This window comes from Sceloporus occidentalis, unplaced genomic scaffold, assembly GCF_023333645.1.
Source record: "Sceloporus occidentalis isolate IW3139 unplaced genomic scaffold, rSceOcc1.0.p SCAF_66, whole genome shotgun sequence".
NCBI classification, from domain to species: domain Eukaryota; kingdom Metazoa; phylum Chordata; class Lepidosauria; order Squamata; family Phrynosomatidae; genus Sceloporus; species Sceloporus occidentalis.
In genome coordinates this window covers 1,215,256-1,234,936 of record NW_028317046.1, presented here as the reverse complement: position 1 = coordinate 1,234,936, position 19,681 = coordinate 1,215,256, and the positions used below count along the sequence as shown (strand labels likewise).

The 19,681-nt window shown below is 42.1% G+C and overlaps 1 protein-coding gene across 1 annotated transcript; it reads left to right on the top strand.

The window, feature by feature from the left end:
• On the top strand, positions 1-4,331 carry LOC149286808 (DNA fragmentation factor subunit beta-like). The gene is made up of 7 exons (XM_089493641.1): positions 1-102; positions 492-618; positions 1,041-1,229; positions 1,960-2,039; positions 2,925-3,095; positions 3,666-3,766; positions 4,118-4,331. Exons 1-7 carry the CDS (start codon positions 1-3, stop codon positions 4,329-4,331), a joined length of 984 nt encoding a protein of 327 aa, XP_089349767.1.
• The last annotated feature ends 15,350 nt before the right edge of the window (positions 4,332-19,681 follow it).

Genomic DNA, 19,681 nt, shown 5'->3' with positions numbered 1-19,681 from the left:
ATGAAGATTTTTAAAATAAGAGTTCTAAACAGCGGAGACAAATATGGCATTGCCTGCAGGAACCTCAATGAGCTAAAGCAGAAAGGATGCAAAAGGTTCCAGGTTAATGTCATTTACATATAGGGGTGTTGTCAGTGGGGGGTGAGTTGGTGTGACAAAAGTACAGCTATATGGGAAAAGACTTTACATGAAAACAATTTGACCCATACATCATGCTGGCCAGTTTACAAGCAAATGTATAGATAAAAAAAGGTTATTCTAAGTATTTTATTGCTTTACTGTTAGCTAATGAAGCTACAAACATTACAAAAAACATAAATGTAATTGTATTAAATCAATTTAATGATAGAAAAGGCTTTCAAGGAGTCCCGTCCGAATTCAAACCTTCCATGTAAGAGAATTTAAGGAAGGATTCTGCGTAACCCGCGTGAATGTTGTATTCTAAAAGCTTTGTTAACGCAGTAAGTAACGCCGTCTCGCCTTTTCTTCAGCTGCCCGTCTCTACAGCTCGTGTTGTCTTGTATGAAGATGGAACGGAGCTGAGCGATGAATATTTAAAACAAATTCCAGATAATACCGAACTCGTGTTACTGACCACCGGGCAGTCGTGGCAGGGATGTGAGTAACGGACTTCTTACATGTTCCTATAAAATGTTCAAAAATGCAACAAAAAACCCCCACAACTTTATGCTATAATCTAAGCACCTTTCCCAAATATTTCAGTGTATCAGTCCAGCACAGACGGGGTTAATCTCTTCATAGGCGTACAGAGGCCCTTTATCACTCCCATCACTCCTGTGTTCCAATGGCCCTTTATCACTCCCATCACTCCTGGGTTCCAATGGCCCTTTATCACTCCCATCACTCCTGGGTTCCCATGGCCCTTTATCACTCCCATCACTCCTGGGTTCCAATGGCACGTTGTGTTCGCTGATCCAAGTCTCCATCTCCATACTGCTATGGCTATATTCCTTATTCAAAATATTCAATTGCTATAATTTGTTACGCATTTTTTGCTTTTTTTCCACCCCAAATAAAAGACGTCTCCGATATTGACCGGTTTCTGAATGCATTTTACAAAAGGCAGTCGGATGTTGTGGAAGCAGCCCAGAAATTGCTGTCGGATGGAAATGCCCCTAAAATACAAAAAATGCTTGTAGACTTTATTCAAAATTTGAATGAAAATATCTTGGCAGAAAGTCGAGAAGAGGACAGGCCGTGGTTTGAAGGTTAGTAAAAAATTATGTATAATCGGCATTTTCTGTGGGTACTGTATTTAATAATAATATACATTACTGTTCAACAGTTTGGGGTCACTCAGCTGTTTCCATAGAATTCAAGGACATTTCTGGCTGTAATATAATCGCAAAAGAGTTTCTAACGATCAATCAGCCTTTTAAACGAAAACTTGGATCAGCGAACACAACGTGCCATTGGCACACAGGAGTGATGGGAGTGATAAAGGGCCATTGGAACACAGGAGTGATGGGAGTGATAAAGGGCCATTGGGACACAGGAGTGATGGGAGTGATAAAGGGCCATTGCAACACAGGAGTGATGGGAGTGATAAAGGGCCATTGGAACACAGGAGTGATGAGAGTGATAAAGGGCCATTGGGACACAGGAGTGATGGGAGTGATAAAGGGCCATTGGAACACAGGAGTGATGGGAGTGATAAAGGGCCATTGGAACACAGGAGTGATGGGAGTGATAAAGGGCCTCTGTACGCCTATGAAGAGATTCCATTAAAAATCAGTCATTTACAACATTAACCCTGTCTGCGCTGGATATCTGACCCATTTCATGTTAATTTAATGGACAAAATGTGCTTTTCTTTCAAAAACCAAGGACATTTCTGAGTGACCCCAAACTTTTGAACATGAAAACATTAACAGGACTGTTTAGTGTCTCTGGCTGCCCTACTAAAGAAGAATGCATAAAGTGTGTTTTTTATTTTAGGTTTAGAACCTCGTTTCAAAAATAAATCCAGCTACATGAGGTACAGCTGCGAGAGCCGAATACGGAGTTACATGAAAGAGGTAAATGGGTAACCTCGCCCGCGTTAACCCCCAAGAAGAGAAATCACCCTAGTAATCCGTAACATAAATTATATTTTATTCGCTGATTTTATGACTTAATGTAAAGCTGGTGTATTTAGGATGTAAGCATTACTTTCATAGAGGAATACAGCGTTTGGTAGCGCTGCTGTCATTTAAATTGACTTCTATCAGTTTCTTTGGCAACAGCCTGTCAGCGTCTACTTCTGCGTCACATGACAATTAAGCATTCCCCCGAAGGTTACGAACGACAGAAAACTGTGTGTGGCTAAAGAATGATTTCTACGAAGGGTTAACGTAATGATGTGGGTTTAAACGTGAGTAGGTGGAACGGCAGCTTCAACCCAGTACTAGATAATGAAAGTTACTAAGCACTTAACACCTAAGAAGGAAAGTGAGACTCTGGGGACATGAGACATATCAGAAAATAATGGTTTCCAAGATTGAATAAAGGAATAAAAGTTAATAGACGATGAATTAATCTGTTAAAACAGCAAATAGCTTGTTACCCCCCCAACCCCCCCCCCCCCCCCGGTCAAAGATAAACCCTAGAGGGGTAAAACACGTTAAGCAGCTGGGATGCTATAAGACGGAGGTTTGGTATCCCCCCCCCCCCAAGCCAGCACATTATTAAATGGCCTTTAATCCTCACGTTTAACCCTTTATTCAATGTATTCCTGAAATAATTACAAAAAAGCAGTCCCCCATAGGGCAAAAGCACACTGCAATTTTTTCCCCCCTTGAAACTACACATTTTTTATAAAAGGATGCCGTATATTTGTCTCGACAGCTGGTAGAACAAGAGATTTCAAACCGGTGTAAAGAGACGTAGGGGGCTTCCTTTGAAGTTGTCATCTTTTTCTCTAGGTGCAGAACCACACGGCTGCTGTAGATCCGACGGCGAGGGACGAGTACAAGAGAATCGTCGAGACCATGAGCAGCGAGCTGAAAGCTGTGAAATACAACGGTCGTTACTTTGATCGAATGGAACAGAAGGCTAATCGTCTTTGTACTTCGGAAGGATGGTTCTCCTGCCAAGTAAGACACGTCTTCAATTTACAACGCCGCTAATGAAATGTCAGCAAATACAGATTTCTGCCGGAGGCAAAAAAAAAATATATATATATAAAAAATTCCAGACATCTGGGAAATAAGAAAAAAAAAAAAAGTGTTTGCACGTAAAGAAATTAAGAATTTCGATTAAGAAAGCATAAAATGTTACGGCGACACCAAGATTTCTCGCGCTGTTGAGAGCCGTAGCTTGGAATTGGGATGGCGTACAATTAATTCCTACCCCAAGAAAATAGAATTCTTGTTTGCTGTAATATGACTTGATGAAGGTCATACAAAGCCACAGGATTGGCCAATTTTATTCTGAAGTGTAAGTTTGCATCATTATTTCTTAAATGTCAGGTTTTAAAGGAAAAATGGCATACGATTTTGAGTGCAGTAATGTACTCCGTGAGCCCAGTCCAAGTTGTTTGATGGCAGAAATAGAAGCCTGTAATCCAAAGATGATCGTAGGTCACGCTTTTTGGCGATGTGGGCCGTTTCAATAACATATGGGACATAGAGACTAAATATGTTTTGGAAATTGTTTTCTTCTAGGGTTCATTTGACGTCGATGCTTGCGTCTCTAAGCACTCCATTAATCCGTACAGTAACAAGGAGAGCAGAATTCTCTTCAGTACGTGGAATCTGGACCACAGGTGAGCGATTTCTCCGATGAAATTGACTATAGCCGCATGAACGGGGTCCTCGTCTCCTTCCGCCGTTCATATCATTGTTATTGTATAGTTGGTTTTTTTTTTTATTCTTCATTGCTTTAGCATTACAGAATCTACCGGCACTCCATAAATATAATGTAGCCAATAAAATAATATAATAATAATAATAAAGCTAAAAATACCAGACTGGGCATTTCTAAGAGTGGATAGACCCAATGGTTCTTTTCTGGGTAAAAACTAACCTGTAATCTTCTAACGAACCGACTTCCACTGACCGAGGATTTGTGGATCGTAGTTAAAAAGCAATATTTACTTTTGTTTGATGCTTTCTAGGATCGAGAAGAAGCGGACGATCTTGCCGTGTCTGGTTAAAGCGGTGAAGGAAGGTAACGGCAGCGAAATAAACTGGCCGTATTTTTTCGACCTGCTGTTTACGGTGGAGAACCTGAAGCTCGTTCACATAGCCTGCCACAAAAAACATTCCCATAATCTGTCCTGTGACTCCTCCATGATCTACAAGACGAGGAAAAAAGCACGGAAAACTTAAAGAACGAACGAACGCTGGTTTTATCCTCCCCGTAAGATATTGTCCTATTCCCACGGTGCAGCACGCGGTTCCACCGGAACAATATCGATCTTAAAGTTGGCTCCAGCCGTTTTTAGCTTGTTTTTTGCGGGTCCCTCAAACTTTCTCTACCTCTCGGAGCCACATGGATGAGAGATCTTACTGTAAAAAGATCCGCAGACCCATCAAGAGCGGATAAAGGAACAATCCAACCTCCTTTTTTATATATTTATTATCTATTTAATTTTGCTTTAGGATATATGTGTACTAATCAAATCGTTGCTACCCTATCCAAAAGATTGTTTTTATATTGATTTTAAAAAATCAAGCCTTTTATATTGATTTTATGGATTTTTTTTGTGCTGTACAGATGGTATGGAGTGAAAAAAACTAAAGTCCGTTTGCCGTATTGACTTCACATATAGGTACTTGGCGTTGTGGCAAATAACACCTCAAGATACCGGCCGCCTGCCCTACTATAGATGAACGCGTATTAAAGTACTCTGTGAGCATGGAAGGGGAAAAAAAATGGCAGATAAGCAAATGCATTTTGACATTTTTATTCCTGGTTTATTCCAGAGTTATTTAAGATAGAGTCCCGTCTATGCCTCACATAACACGAGGCACTTATAATGTTCCCCTTACTCCGCCATCGTGGATGATACGACATAAGACGTTGATCTGATAATAAATTTACTTGGACTGAAATAAACAGGCCAGAAATGAAAGAGGAAATATTCACGTAGCCGGCGAGTACCGCGCACATGGCTTGCTTTATATGCAAAGATAAAAACGCTTACAATATATACAATATACATCAAAAAGCACGGGAAGTCGCGCATGCCTTGGATTAACATATTAACACAGTTTGGCAGTTTTTAAAATGTGTAAAATAAGATTTCCGCAAGGCTCTGGGCACAATGGGCACTCGCCTTTTGCTCCTCCTGCTTCCTGGTTTTTTATTTAAAAAAAAAGTTCATATTTAGAAAGTTGTTAAACAAGCAGCCAATCACAGAGAGGGAGACGGGAAACAGAAGCAGGTTTAGAGGGCCAAAGCCCCCACAACTGGTAGCTTAGAGTCTTAGCGTTAATATCTTAAAGGTGCTGTTCCACTTAGCGAAAACATTCATTGCGCCATTTAACTTAGTCTTTCCACCTGAGGTCTAATCACATAAACAAAAAAAAAATAATTCCAGTTTCTATGGCAACAACCTATGAAGCGTCTGCTTTTGGGGCACATGACAATTAAGCATTCCCTCAAAAATGACTAATAAGGCAACAATTAAGTAATTATTAAGATATTCCGGGAAGCGTTTCGGTTACAACCATGGAAAAAAAAAAATCGGGCAGAGTAGGTGGAACAGCACCTTTAAGAAGTATCCGGTGTTAACGCCAACACTACGTATAATACAAATACTACATATTCTTACGGTCTAGTTCTTTAAAACAGAAGGTCGGCTGTAATTTTCATGCCACTTTTCAACGAAATATCAGTGGTGATGGTTAAGTGACTTTGTGCTACAAAACCAAGTTTATTATAAAATATACATTATACTTTTTTTTTTATTATTCTTATAAAAAGACTACTTACGGGTGATGAACTACAAGCCGTACTATTACCAGGGTTCCTTACCTTTGGTAGGTATACTTTCAGGGGGTGTTAGAATACACGCTGCTTTCACAATCTAATAGTTCTTTTGTAAGACACTTGTGATGTTTATATACAATACTAAAAATATTTGGTTGGGACCAAAAAAAAAAAAAGTATAAATCATATCTTCATTGATTTACATTTTAAAGGTCCTACATTATTAATTATATCTGTAAACAATATAGCTTTGGGAAGGTTGGGGGGTCCAGTGGTTCCGCGGGGTCCAGCAGAGAGGACACACAGTATCCTTAGGCATAGTTACTTGGACGGAGCCCAGGTAGGGGTTTAATATTAAATTAATAAAGTCAATGTCCGTAGTTTTATTATAGGTAAGCCGGCGTAAGCACTTTGGTGTGTATCCGATAGCCTCGGATAGCAGGTACATTCATCTTCATTGGTAAGTCTGCGAGGCATCATCTGTCGAAGGAGACAAATACAAAAAAAATAATAAATGTTCAGATCTACAAACACTAAGCTGCTAAAAAAAAATATTATATTAGACTCTTAACATCACATCAGAAAAGGACACTTTTGCCCAATAAATGAGTCATTATGACCATATTGAAAAATTTAAGCAATTCATTCATTTCTTTTGGTCCAGAATTTTATAAAAGTATGAGATTTAGAAACAATAAATTACGCCCAACCAACTCTCGGCATCATAGGTTTAATGAATGAACTGTACAAGATATAAAGGGGATATTGTGCCAACGTTAGCAAAATAAAGGGGGGTTTTTCTGGAAGGACATCGCAATATATTTAAATATAATATGTATATATATGTAAAATAGCTTTATTGTGCCGTCGGGATCCCATCACGTCAGTGAAACACAGTCCGGGCTGCAGGACACGGCTGTTTCGTATTCTATGTCTCCCAGAAACTGTTGAGATTCAGAGGAAAACCTAAGTTATGTTGTCCATTTTGATGCCGAATGGTGGTTAACCAAACAAAGGGTTAAATACCCAAAATCAGACTATACCCCTATTCTGGGCATCCTTGGCACTGTTTCTATGCCCCGTATTTAATTAAAGGGGCCGTCACATCTTCCTTTTTCTCCTCGCAAACTCAGCAGCTTCGTAAACCACCGGACATCTGCCCTCCCGATATCAGTCTGGGAAGCAGAGCTGGGTATCTAGCACTGGCGCGCATGCACAGGAGCCCAGAGGGACCACTGGCTACTCTATGGAAGAAGACAAGGTTCAAACCAGAGGGGTTAGGACGAGGAGTTTGAGCGCTTGCTGTGAAAACTAATGCGTATTTTCAGCATATTTTATAATAAAGCGCATCGACTACTTTGATTTAATGGAAGGTTTACATAGGGGGGTCGTTCCTCTTCGCTGGAATTCATTATGAATACAAATGACTTTATGATGGTGTTCTAGATTATAACGTCACGCACTGCCGGGCAGAGATAACCGCGCCGGATATTCCATCTCCCACCGGCAGCACATTACCGGTCAATGTAGGGAAGAAACCAACGTGAGGTTTCCAGGCTGACCTTGATAGAGCTAATGCGGTAATAAGAGGAACAGCGTTGCCGCTACGGTCCGCCGTGCGCCTGCAGCTCGGCAGTGAACAGCATCACGCGGCGGGACTTAAAACGCGATTCTTGGATGCTGTGAAGGCATCTGCCTCTTACTTAAATATCAGCTCCATTGACATTATCATTCTGTTCTTCATCATCCTCGTCCTCGTCTTCTTCCTTTGCTCGAAAATGAAGATTTCTTAACTCTCTTCTGCTCATGGATGCATGGAAGGGGACAACAGGTGGCAAGTCCTATAGGGTAATCACAGGCAAGGGTTAAATTCCGCTAAAACTGCTTACTTTGGACATCCAGAGACAGAGGAAGGCTCCTGCATAACGCATCATTTAAATCTGGAAAGAAATCCTACGTGTTTAAACTATGCATTATACAGGGCCAACCCTAACCTGGTTACAAGAGAAGCACTCTTGAGATGGATAGCGCAACCTAGGCAACTTCTTGTCTTGTCTGTAAGGCTTCCGCTCAACGCCCATCGCTGGTAATTTCCACCGTCAATTTCTATAAACACGTAGGGGCTTATTCACTAAAGGGGGAGCTTTGAGAGTCATGGTTTCAGTTTTCTCCAGAAAGGGCTGAGCTGACCCTGTTTAACGAAAACATCGCATTTATGAGTTATGCTTTATACAGGGCTAGCCGGGCTCCTCCTGCAGCAGACCTTCGCTCAACCGGCCCTTCATAACGAAGTCACGTCGGTGGGTTGAAAGCAGCTCTCCGTTTAGTGAATAGGAACCGTCACAGACTTTACTAAGATGACCCATAAGTGAAAACGAGTAAAACTCACCTGCATTAAATCCGCGTTTTCGAAGATTCGCCCCAGCGGCATGGGTTGGTTACTGTCCTCGTCGACGAACGAGCCGCTGTCCACAGACACAGAGTTCCTCTCTCTCCTGGAGACCCCCGACTGGGCCAGATCATCAAACCCCAAACCGTCGGTGCTGTCGTCCGTCACGCCGAGCCTCGCGGAATCGTCGGCGCTGGGAAACGGGATCCCGGCAATGGGGACGCTTATCTCCGTCTTCGGACACTTCCTTCCCCCGGCGTCCGCTCCGGTCGCGGATTTGCCGGAATTAACGCGGCCGCGGCCGGACGGAGAGCTGCTTTTGGCAGAAGCGGGACTGTCCCCTTTACAAAGAAGTCCGCGCGGTTCGGAGCTGGGATTTACGTCACATTTGGCTTTTTTGGAAGGCTGTTTTTCGGTAGTTTTTTCGGAGGCCTTGAAAGAAATCAGAAACGATGTTTGAGAAACGTATATTTAATGGGGTGATCTAATGTCCCCGACCCCCCCTACTATAGAAGAATGCGTATCAACAGCACTGTGCGAGTACATTAACCCTCTGTGAGTACTTTAACCCTTTCCATTTAGTACCCTACGTACCATACATTTTTACCATATGTGGGTCTAATTAAGGTTTGATGAACCCACTAATTATACTTTATTTAATATATATATATATATATATATATATATATATATATAGCTTTCATTTGAAACCATACAAACGTGCAAAATTTTATAATTGTGAGTGCTAGTACGTAAAAGACTTAAAATAAACCGCTTTTCGGAGAATTTCCTTTATGCATTAGGGTGAGCTGAGCTCACTGTGTTGTTTATTTTATTTTTATTGATATTTCATTAAAAAAAAAAACAACGCTTTTTTATCTTTTTTTTTTCTACTTTTTCCCTTTGTGGGAAGAGGCAGAAACATTGTCGGTCGCTCCCTTCCCGCTGATCTCCCCTGAACTGATCACACTGTGATCAGCAAGAAGGGCTCCTTAGCGGTGCATGTGTGATCAGCGAGCAGGGGGGGGGCCATAGGAGATCCCCCGCAGCATTAGAGGGGCGCTCACAGATTGTACCCTCACGGCGTTCTTTTTATTTATTTTTAAACATATGAGTGTTTGCTCTTTACCACACGCGTGTCCTTTGTAGACTTGCACGTCTCGGCTTCGCGGTCCGACACGGTGTGAGGCGCTGAGGACTTCCTATTCTTCTGCCGCGTCGAGCATCGCCCTCCATCTGTTAACTTAAACAATACGACAGAGTGATTTCTGCATCTCTAGAGCGCAATGAACCAGGAGTTCTAGAGCAACATGATTTTTACTTTACTGAGAGGGTAGTAGATTGGTGGAGCAGCCTGCCAGCAGACATAGTAGATAATACAGCGAGTGGATTTAAACATGCATGGGATAGACATACGGCTCCTGAATCTAAGACGAGACAGACGACTGATTAAGGTTTGAGTCTTTACAGCAGGACAAACGGGCGACTAGACGGGGGCCGAATGGGGCCGAACTGCCGGCTAATTCTAACCTGTGTTAGGAAAGCATCATGGGAGTTGTAGTCCTACAAAAGCACGAGAGCTTTGTTTTGCTACCTCCTGTTCTAGAACGTCAGGAGCAGCGATAAAGGTTTTGTTTATCGGAACAGATCCACGGATCTGATTTCAGGCTCCGGGCTGCACTCGGTATTCTTGTTACTTTCTCTTTGGCTCGGGGAAATCCGCACCGGAGTTATCTTTTAGGGCAATTAATAGCTGGGCAGGGAGGAAGCATGAGATTCCTTCACAGGTCCCTATTTATCGGGTTATATAGCGCCATCGTATTCTGTAGTGCTGTACAACAGTTACACAGGGCAAAAGGATTCGCACTTTCAAAAAGGCGAGGAGGACCATTCTCAAGCTTACAATCGAGAACACAATAAATGACGGCAAGATGAGGCTGGACCTTAGTGGTCTCCTGTTCATTCTATCTGAAGAAGAGACCTGAGAGGTCTTAAAAGTGAATATTCTTCTCTGATAACCTAACAAAAAGGTAACTTTGGCTAAACGCGCCACGAAACGATAAATGCCAGATAACCACTACGCCTAAAACTGAGCTGCAATCCAGCCCCAATCCCACGAATCGCATCACGCATCACCACCCCATGCCCCGTCCATTGCGCCAACAATATATCGGGCACTTAATCATTTTAAATGCCCCGCCGGAGATCTGCAGCACAAACTCGGGGTACCCTGATTAGGGTTTTCCCAGAGACCCCCTATATATCATACCTACCCATGACCTAAGGACTGGATACCCCACATCACACAGGCAGAAAAAAAATAAAAAAATAAGACCCCATGAGTTTAGTCCCCCCCCATAACCCTGTAACCCGAGGGGCTGGCTTCTCTTCTAATGGAACCAGCATTAACCCTTGAACGCTATAACGATCCGAGCACAAAGGGTTAAGTGTATAATGGCCAGCAGTAGCTACGGCACGGAAAGGGTTAACCCCCGGTACTGCACTCCCCTCCCCGCACCTTTCTCTTCTTCATATGGAAAGGCTCAGGCTGCTTTCGCCGTTCAGACTGTCAGCCACCGGCTCCTAAAACTTTCCGCACCGCGGCGCCACCCAAAACTTTCCTACCGCGACGTCACTTACTCACATACACACACACTCAGAAAGGCGAGCCGGCTTGCGTCTGACGTCACGCGACAGCGTGGGGCGGATACCGCTTGCGGCCATCTTTGATGTGGGCACGGAAACAGAGTCTTCAAAAGTGGAGGGAACGTAACCTGTGAATGCTTATATGCTTAAAGGGACACCGCAGACATCATACATATGAAAGCTGAGGGGTTCCTTTAAATGTACAGCTGAGGGGGTTCCTTTAAATGTACAGCTGAGGGGGTTCCTTTAAATGTACATGGTGTCCCCCGGGGATGCCATATGCATTTGCCCCAACCCCCAGATATTTCCCCACGTCAACATGCATATGAAATATTTGCAGCCAATCAGCTCAAGCGCTGGCTCGGCGACCGTTGCTGGCGGGAGTCGGTTGAGACCCCTGTGTGCATGCGCGGACAGCGTTCACGTTGAAGCTCTTTCCCGTCACTGATTGGCTGCTTCAACCAGTCGGGACATGAAAGGGGTGGGAAGCTGCATCTCTGTAGCTGCAGCATCTCCCTGTATCAACTACCAATTTTCTTGCTTTTTTCCTAATTTGAACAATGCATATGAAAGTACGCATTGTTTGTATACGAGGCCCTTTAAGAACCAATATTTTGTTAACGACACACTAGTAACTAAGATAGTTTAGCATGAATTTCTACGAAGTAGTGATTTTCCCTTACCTTTTCTTCATAATATATGAGTTGTTTTCATTTAATAACAAATAAACACACTGAATAAATTTAACCAGATAATACATTTAATGAATAAAAAGAAAGTTAGTGTACAGTGTATCAGTGAGTGGGAGTGGGAGTGTCAGTGTATAGAGTTACACTGTGTTGCGTGTCGATGTACAGTGTTAGAGTGAGTGTGTATGGGAGTGTCAGTGTATAGAGTTACACTGTGTTGCGTGTCGATGTACAGTGTTAGAGTGAGTGTGAGTGTGTGTGTGGGAAGTCAGCATATAAAGTTAGTGTCCCCATACAATGTAAACGTGATAGTGTACGTTGTTTCAGAGTCAGCGTATGGTGTTAGAATGTGTGTTAGTGTGTGGTGTAAGAGTGTATGAGCCAGAGAGCAGAGCACTGAGCAGTGAAGAAGATGTACAGAGTATGGGGCAGAGCAAATCATTTCTGTGCCTGGGTGCGATGCACTCGACTCCCCAGCCCCTGCATAAGAAATTCTGTATTTCCTTGATTAAAAGACAAGGTTTTTTTTTAGAGCGTCTTATAATCGAGCATATATGGTACTATAACCTGCATTATTAGTTCGTTCAATAACTCTGAACACGTCACATATTCAGAATCAGACGGCTCCTTAACTTACGCATCGTCTTTTTCAAGAAGCCCGTAGTTACCTATGGAGAAAAATACACGCTTTAGTGTGACCTTAACATAATAAAGTATTTCTTAAATCCGTCCCCCCAGTGCATTCTGGGAAATACAGAAACCAAATGTTTTTAGCAGCTGAAATTTGATTATACAGATTGTGTTTAAAATAATTAACACCTTTCCGAGTAGAAGCTATAGCACATCTGTCGTCAGCTAGAATATAGCTTCCCAATTATAAACAACGTGTGAAGGGTTTTCGAAAATAGATCGGATGGAAAATTACAGTGTCTAATGTCATTTTTTTTTTTTAGAAACATACAATAACTGAACTTAAATTTAAAAAAAATAGAAAAAATATAAAAGAATTAAAAATTAAAAATTAAAATAATATAATATGTTGATAAAGGATCTTTTGGTTATTGAATAAGGGGCGTTAAGGTAACAAAGTAGCAAGGTTCTCTGCTTCCTATTCATCAGTTCCTCTATGTAATGCTGGACTGGGGTGATACAGCTCTGGGGCTGCAGTTACTCCTAAAGATACATTATTTATTGACTTATTTATTTGAACAGGTTGAAGAACGCATATCTCCTCTAGAGCAACCTATAGCCATGGAAAGTTTAGATGTCTGACTTTGGAAAAAAAGTAAAGACGCGGAGATAAAGTTAATGGACCGACGTGGGGAGGGATCGCGGCATCTGTCTGGAAGATTTAAAGCCCCCGTCTTTGAGTGAGAATACATAGTAACATAGTAACATAGTTCATAAGGTTGAAAAAAGACCAAAGTCCATCAAGTTCAACCTATATACATATTGTGTCCCTACTGTGTTGATCCAGAGGAAGGCAAAAAAACCCTTATGAAGCAGATGCCAATTGCCCCATACCAGGGGGAAAATTCCTTCCCGACTCCAAATATGGCAATCAGAATAAATCCCTGGATCAACGTTCTGTCCCTATTAATCTAATATCCATAACTTGTAATATTATTGCTTTCAAGAAACACGTCCAGGCTCCTTTTGAACTCTTTTATTGAGTTTACCATCACCACTTCCTCTGGCAGAGAGTTCCATAATCTCACCGCTCTTACTGTAAAGAACCCCCGTCTGTGCTGGTGTAGAAACCTTCTTTCCTCCAGCCGTAGAGGATGTCCCCTTGTTATAGATACAGTCCTGGGTATAAATAGGTCCTGGGAGTGATCTCTGTACTGTCCCCTTATATATTTATACATAGTTATTAAGTCCCCCCTAAGCCGTCTTTTTTCCAAACTAAATAACCCCAATTCTGATAATCTTTCTGGGTACTGTAGTCCTCCCATTCCCCTTATTACTCTGGTTGCCCGTCTTTGAACCCTCTCCAGCTCCACTATATCTTTCTTGTACACTGGTGCCCAGTACTGTACACAGTATTCCATGTGTGGTCTGACTAGTGACTTGTACAGGGGTAGAATTATTTCCTTGTCGTGGGCATCTACACCAGCCCCGGCGCGGGATCGTTATAATCTGTCACCGAAATGCACGTTATTAACGTGACGGCATTCACGCCACAAAGAATTAGTCACTTTCCTGGCGAGTGAGCAGCCGCTCTGTAGTACCCGCTTCACTATGCTTTATCTGGATAGTCTTACATTACAAGCAAAACACCTTATCGATATCCGCGCGAGAGATCGAGAGCGCGAGATATGCTGCTTCCGTCGCTTCGCTCTTTCCAATTTCAGATTTTTTTAGTTTAATCGCATTATTTTAGGATAGAACGGGCGCTGAAAGTTCTTTTTTTTTGTGATTGCAGAGGCGATTTGATGAGGTTTTTGTTGCTTAAAGGAACAGTTTAAATGCCTAAAATGTGTTTTATTTAATTATCTTAATATATATGTATGTCCCGACCAGTGTTCCCTCTAAGCTGTGCGCTTGTGCGCGCGCACATAGCTTTTTTAGAGAGCGCACATGTCCAAAAATTGTGCGCACAACAGTTTTTCCCAAAAAAAGAAAAAAATTATAATTTTTTGGAAACTTTATGCGGCGCGGATATTGTGCGCACAAACTTTTTGCTCTGTGAAACTTTTTGCACGAGAGAAATTTTCTGCGCACGCCAACCAAGAAAAATTAGATGGAACATTGTTCCCGACCCAACCTTTTCATGCTCTGCGGAGGGTCTCTCCATGAAAGCCCCTGCAGAGCTTCTTGGCTCTTTTTTGCTTGATGGCACACGGTGCCGTAGAAACATATCAAATATATATTGTTTTTAATCCAACAAAATACAAACTCTTATCAATTCCCGTCACATTTATCGCTATCGTAATCAGGAAAAGCATTGTCTTCAAATAAATCACCAAGATCCGGTTCATCACCGCATTAATCAGGAAAGGCATTGTCTCGCAACAATTTGCGAAGAACCCAGTTCTTCTGTACATGCGCACTGCGCGGAGAGCTCTTACGTGTCACTTAATGTAAGATGCTTTAAAAATTTACAGATCCGATCCTAATGGCCTTCAGGAAGATGGGGCTATTTCCATCTTCCCATCAATCTACGTTGGCGGAAGAGAAATAGAAAGGAGCGGAATGTTTCTTAGAGGGCGCTTTTGTATCCTGATCAGAGAAAACATTCTATAGTTTTTTTTGGGTTTTTTTATAAAGTTTTTTCATATTCTTATGTTTTATTCATGTTAGGTCTAAGTGAAGATCAGATCTGATCATCCTAAGCATTGGTAGATGGATATTGACAGAACGCCAGATAGAACGCTAAATCCATCATGTTCCGAAGAACGAAACAAAAATGAATTTCCACTGGTGGTTGATGGTGGTTCCCAGATGCAATATGGATACAATATCATTTGTATCATCAGAGGGGAACATTGACGCTCAGCTGTTTGTCTTTAAGAATATCGCTGAAGGAATGATGGGCCAGAATGCAATAAACAGGTTATGGAATTGTGAAAGATCTACTGGCTTGATAAAGGATTAATGGCATAATACTGTCAGCCACGACAGAAGAAAGGGACCGGGCAGCCATTCGTTAAGATGACTTGACATTGTAGCCGAGCCGCGCAGGATATGGGGACGTGTAGAGATGTAGCAAGGGAGTGAGATTGCGATGTTGTTTCATAGATCATCGATAAGACACATTTGACCTGTCTTATGATATTTTGTTCAGTTCTGCGGAATAAATCCCTCTGAAGAATATAAATAAACTTCAAGGCATCTCCGAGACGGGCTACTGAAATTGTATGTGGCCTAAATGTAAATTGTCACTGATCTATATGTCTTGGGAAAGAGAAGAGTGAATGGGAATCGTTGGTTGAAAAACTCGTTAAAAATGAAGTGTCAGCATCATAGATTTTAATATAACTAAGTTTATTTATCAAAACTGACAATGGTTGTGTTCTGAGGCTCAAAGACACAAAACACGGAGGTTGAGGAGATATGGGTTTTTTTTAGAGGTCTTGACTCTGGCTTGAGCTCGGGGGGGGGTAGTGAGAAGGGGGCGCCAGAGGAGTAGTCCGCACAGGGTGCCAGAACACTTAAGGCCGGCTCTGCTTGAGCTTCAGCCCTTCCAATGAGATGGACCTCCGGTGGCTTTCCGATCTCAAGGTGCAGAGCTCCTCAAGTGTCCTCTCATTGTCCAAAATGTTTGCTTTCATTCTGATTTGAATTTTTTAAACCTATGAGAAAATGTTGCAAAAAGAATTGTTTTCAAACTACACGTCCATCACCTACACTCCAGGTCCCTGCCGTGTATCCACTGGACACCGACAGCGTGCAGCGGGATGTCTATTTATTTCCCCATATCTATCTATTTATAAGGGTTTATGGCGGGGAGGGCATTATGGATGACTAGGCGGTCCCGGCACTTTAGGGCATATCCAGCCGGCAGCCACACACCTTCTGCTTCAGCATCTATCACCCTCTTACAATGCAATGCACATTACATCTGGAAGTGAGTTTTTTAAATTATGAACGTTATCTCTTTCAACTTTAGAGGACCACTAACTAAACCAACTAACCAACAAACAAACTAACTAACTTAAGCTACTGTTGGAATAACTCCATTCCGCTTTGTATATTTGCAGTGTAGTTTGGCACACTCACCAGTAGGGGGCAATGTTTCACAGAACATTCTACGGATATACAGATGTGATCCAAAACCATAACGTCATTTGATAATATATCACTCATACAAAGACACAACTGGTCCGTCTTATTGTGTAGTTAGTGAAATCCAGGTGCTTGTTGTATTATTGTATTATTGTAAAAAACAAAAAATTCCGATGACTTCGAAAGCCCCGGGGGGGGGGGGGGGGCGGGTTTACATTATTTTTCATTATTTTTTGTTTTTTAGTTACCTTCATATGATCACTTCAGTAAAAATGGGTCATATGCAATACCGCGTACTTTGTCTTTTCCAGGAGACGCCACGCAGGAGGGAAGTACTTTCATATCTCAAACGGCTGCTCCGACAGCTTGTTTTCATAATTGGCCTTTCCGGGTTGTCGGCAAACTTTTTTTGTCCTGTGTCCTTTCCGGTGCTTTTATTACAAAAATAGTAAAAAAAAAAAATAAAAAAAAAAATATTACATGTTGTGGGGTTTTTTTTCTCCTTTTTTTTTATAGGTCAATGAAATTGCCCTTATATAATTCTAAAAAAAATGTACTCAGTATGTAGCTCCTGCAGTTTCACTAAGCCAAAGAATTTTAAGGTATTGGGATCAAATTTGTAAAGCTTACTTTATTACGGCTATATTAAGCTTAGAAGAAGACTTCAGAGCTTGCTCTACTTAATGTGCCTGTTTTTTTTCATTGCCCTATTTTCTAGCCTCATATAAAGGGCAGTATTAACTCAATAGATACAAAGTAAAAAAAAACAAACACTAAACCGTGAAAACTTTGAGAGGTTTCACTTAGTGAACCCCAATTTTTTTCTGCAGAATGTTTTTATATTCTTAGCATGGATAAACCATATTATAAGGAGACACAGAAATGTAATATTTTTTATTCTGCTCTTTGCGTTAAAGAAATCAATAATTATCTTATAAGTCTAAATCAGCAGGTTTTAGATGAAGTTCACACACTTTTCCAATTTTACTTGTAAAGGTGAGAATCCTGACTTTACTTCCGTGCTGTGGCTATATCGGACGTCAAAGGCACCCATACCGTCTGTTTGTAATTTGTAATGTTTGTTTTCTGTACGATTTTGTGCCATAAATGTTAGAAAAGGCGCAAAACTTAATGACAGTGTTTCTTTTTTTATCTTTTCTGAACTGTAGCTTATCAATGCACAAGTCTACATTGGCTTCATTTGTTACCGTCTCTTTAAGAGGACATCATTTTGTATGACATCATATCCAGATGCCCCGCCACTTAAAGGTGCGCAGCTCAGCACACTCTCCATAGTGTAAGTGGGCCGGTTGGGGAGATCAGACTTCTCACTTGTAACTGCCCCAGCTCACTGTGGGGGGTTGATCACTAGAGAAGGCAATATGTACCCTGGTTTTAAGAAAAGGGACCACAGGTAAGTCATTGCCCCACCCACTGACACCATCGGCACTGACCACCGATGTCATCACCTCCTCCCACCAACGTCATCTCCTCCACCCACCAACGCCATCACCTCCACCCATCAACGTCATCACCACCACCCACCAATGCCATCGCCTCCACCCACCAACGTCATCACCTCCACCCACCAACGCCATCACCTCCACCCACCAACGTCATCACCTCCACCCACCAATGCCATTGCCTCCACCCACCAACGTCATCACCTCCACCCACCAATGCCATCGCCTCCACCCACCAACGCCATCACCTCCACCCACCAACGTCATTGCCTCCACCCACCAACGTCATCGCCTCCAAGCAATCACGTCATCACCTCCACCCACCAACGCCATCGCCTCCCCCCACCAATGTCATCGCCTCCAACAAATGACTGAATTGCCTCCAACCAACGACATCATCACCTCCACCCACCAACGTCATCTCCTCCACCCACCAACGTCATGTCCTCCACCCACTGTCATCTCCCCAACCCACCAACCTCATCACCTCCACCCACCAACATCATTGCCTCCAACCAACGATGTCGTCGCCTCCAACCAACGACATAATCAATGCCCCCAGAAGAGTCAACTTTCCAGGTATGTAGGTAAGTATGATGGGAATTGTAGTCACCAAGTGAAGTGCAGGAGGCTGCCTATTCAATGACATTAAATCCTCGACAGACATCAAAAAGGCGTATAAACGATGGTTTCTTCTGATACGGAAAGAACATTTACAAAAAGCTAAAAACACTCTGTAATAATAACATAAAAAATGAAAAGGACAAACTAGTAGCAATAAATCTGATTTTCATCTTAAATATAAATTATTAACTAAAGCGACGTCTTTTCCAGGAATCGTTTCATATTTTGCAAAATTCAATATATTTACGTACCTCACTTCAAATAATAACATGATTAAAAATATATTATAAGGTAGCAGCTGTGTTTTGCCTATTAGAATGAAAGAAACTTGTCTACTGATTCCAATAGCTTTGTAGCGCATGGTTTTGCCTGATGATCAGAGCAATATCTGACTGCAGGATACCCCGAAGGGATTTCTGTTGTTCATTCGGTTATTTCCACGTTCCTAGGAGTTGGTAATTTTGTTCAGCTGCTTTGCTTAATGTATGCCGTATCTACTTTGTGCGAAAGACTCGTGTGATCTGTTCATGGGATGCTGACATAGAACTATATTCAAAATCCCAGATAATAATAAGAGGTTCACAGACGGTAATGAAATATTTTCGGTGTTGTGGGAATATGAGTGGGTTATTTTGGAGTCATTTAACTATTCAAGAAGAAAAGCACTCCCTGCTTCTCTTCTAGACCTTCTGGACATTTGTGCCCATATCGACATTTCCTATACTTCTCAAATGCCCCTTTTACCATGGACAGACCCACTTTGGGACCCTCCATCTCTCTTCCTTCCCCCGATGCCCCTCTTTTTTAGGATATGCCCGGCTGTAAGCTACATGATCATAAAAATTTTGCGCATATCCAGCTGTCGGACCCACTCACGTCATCAGTTGGCTGATGGCCTTAAAGTGGCAGGGCAGAAAAAGGGAAATATCTGGGGCTATAGCAATACCTGCTGCCCTACCACTCGGGTCAATAGACCCTTTCACCACATTGGGTGGGAGGAGGTTTCAAACTTTTTTGCTGGGCATCATTATTCTTGATGAAGACCTACTATGTCCTGGTGGAACTGTAGGTTGGCATAAATATCGATATACATCTTTGTTTAGGTTTTCTATTTATCGTCCCAATAATGTTCCCTGCAGCTTCTCCTAGACCACCAGGAGACTCTCTAGACCTGGTCATAGCTGAGTCGCTTGCAACCACTATAC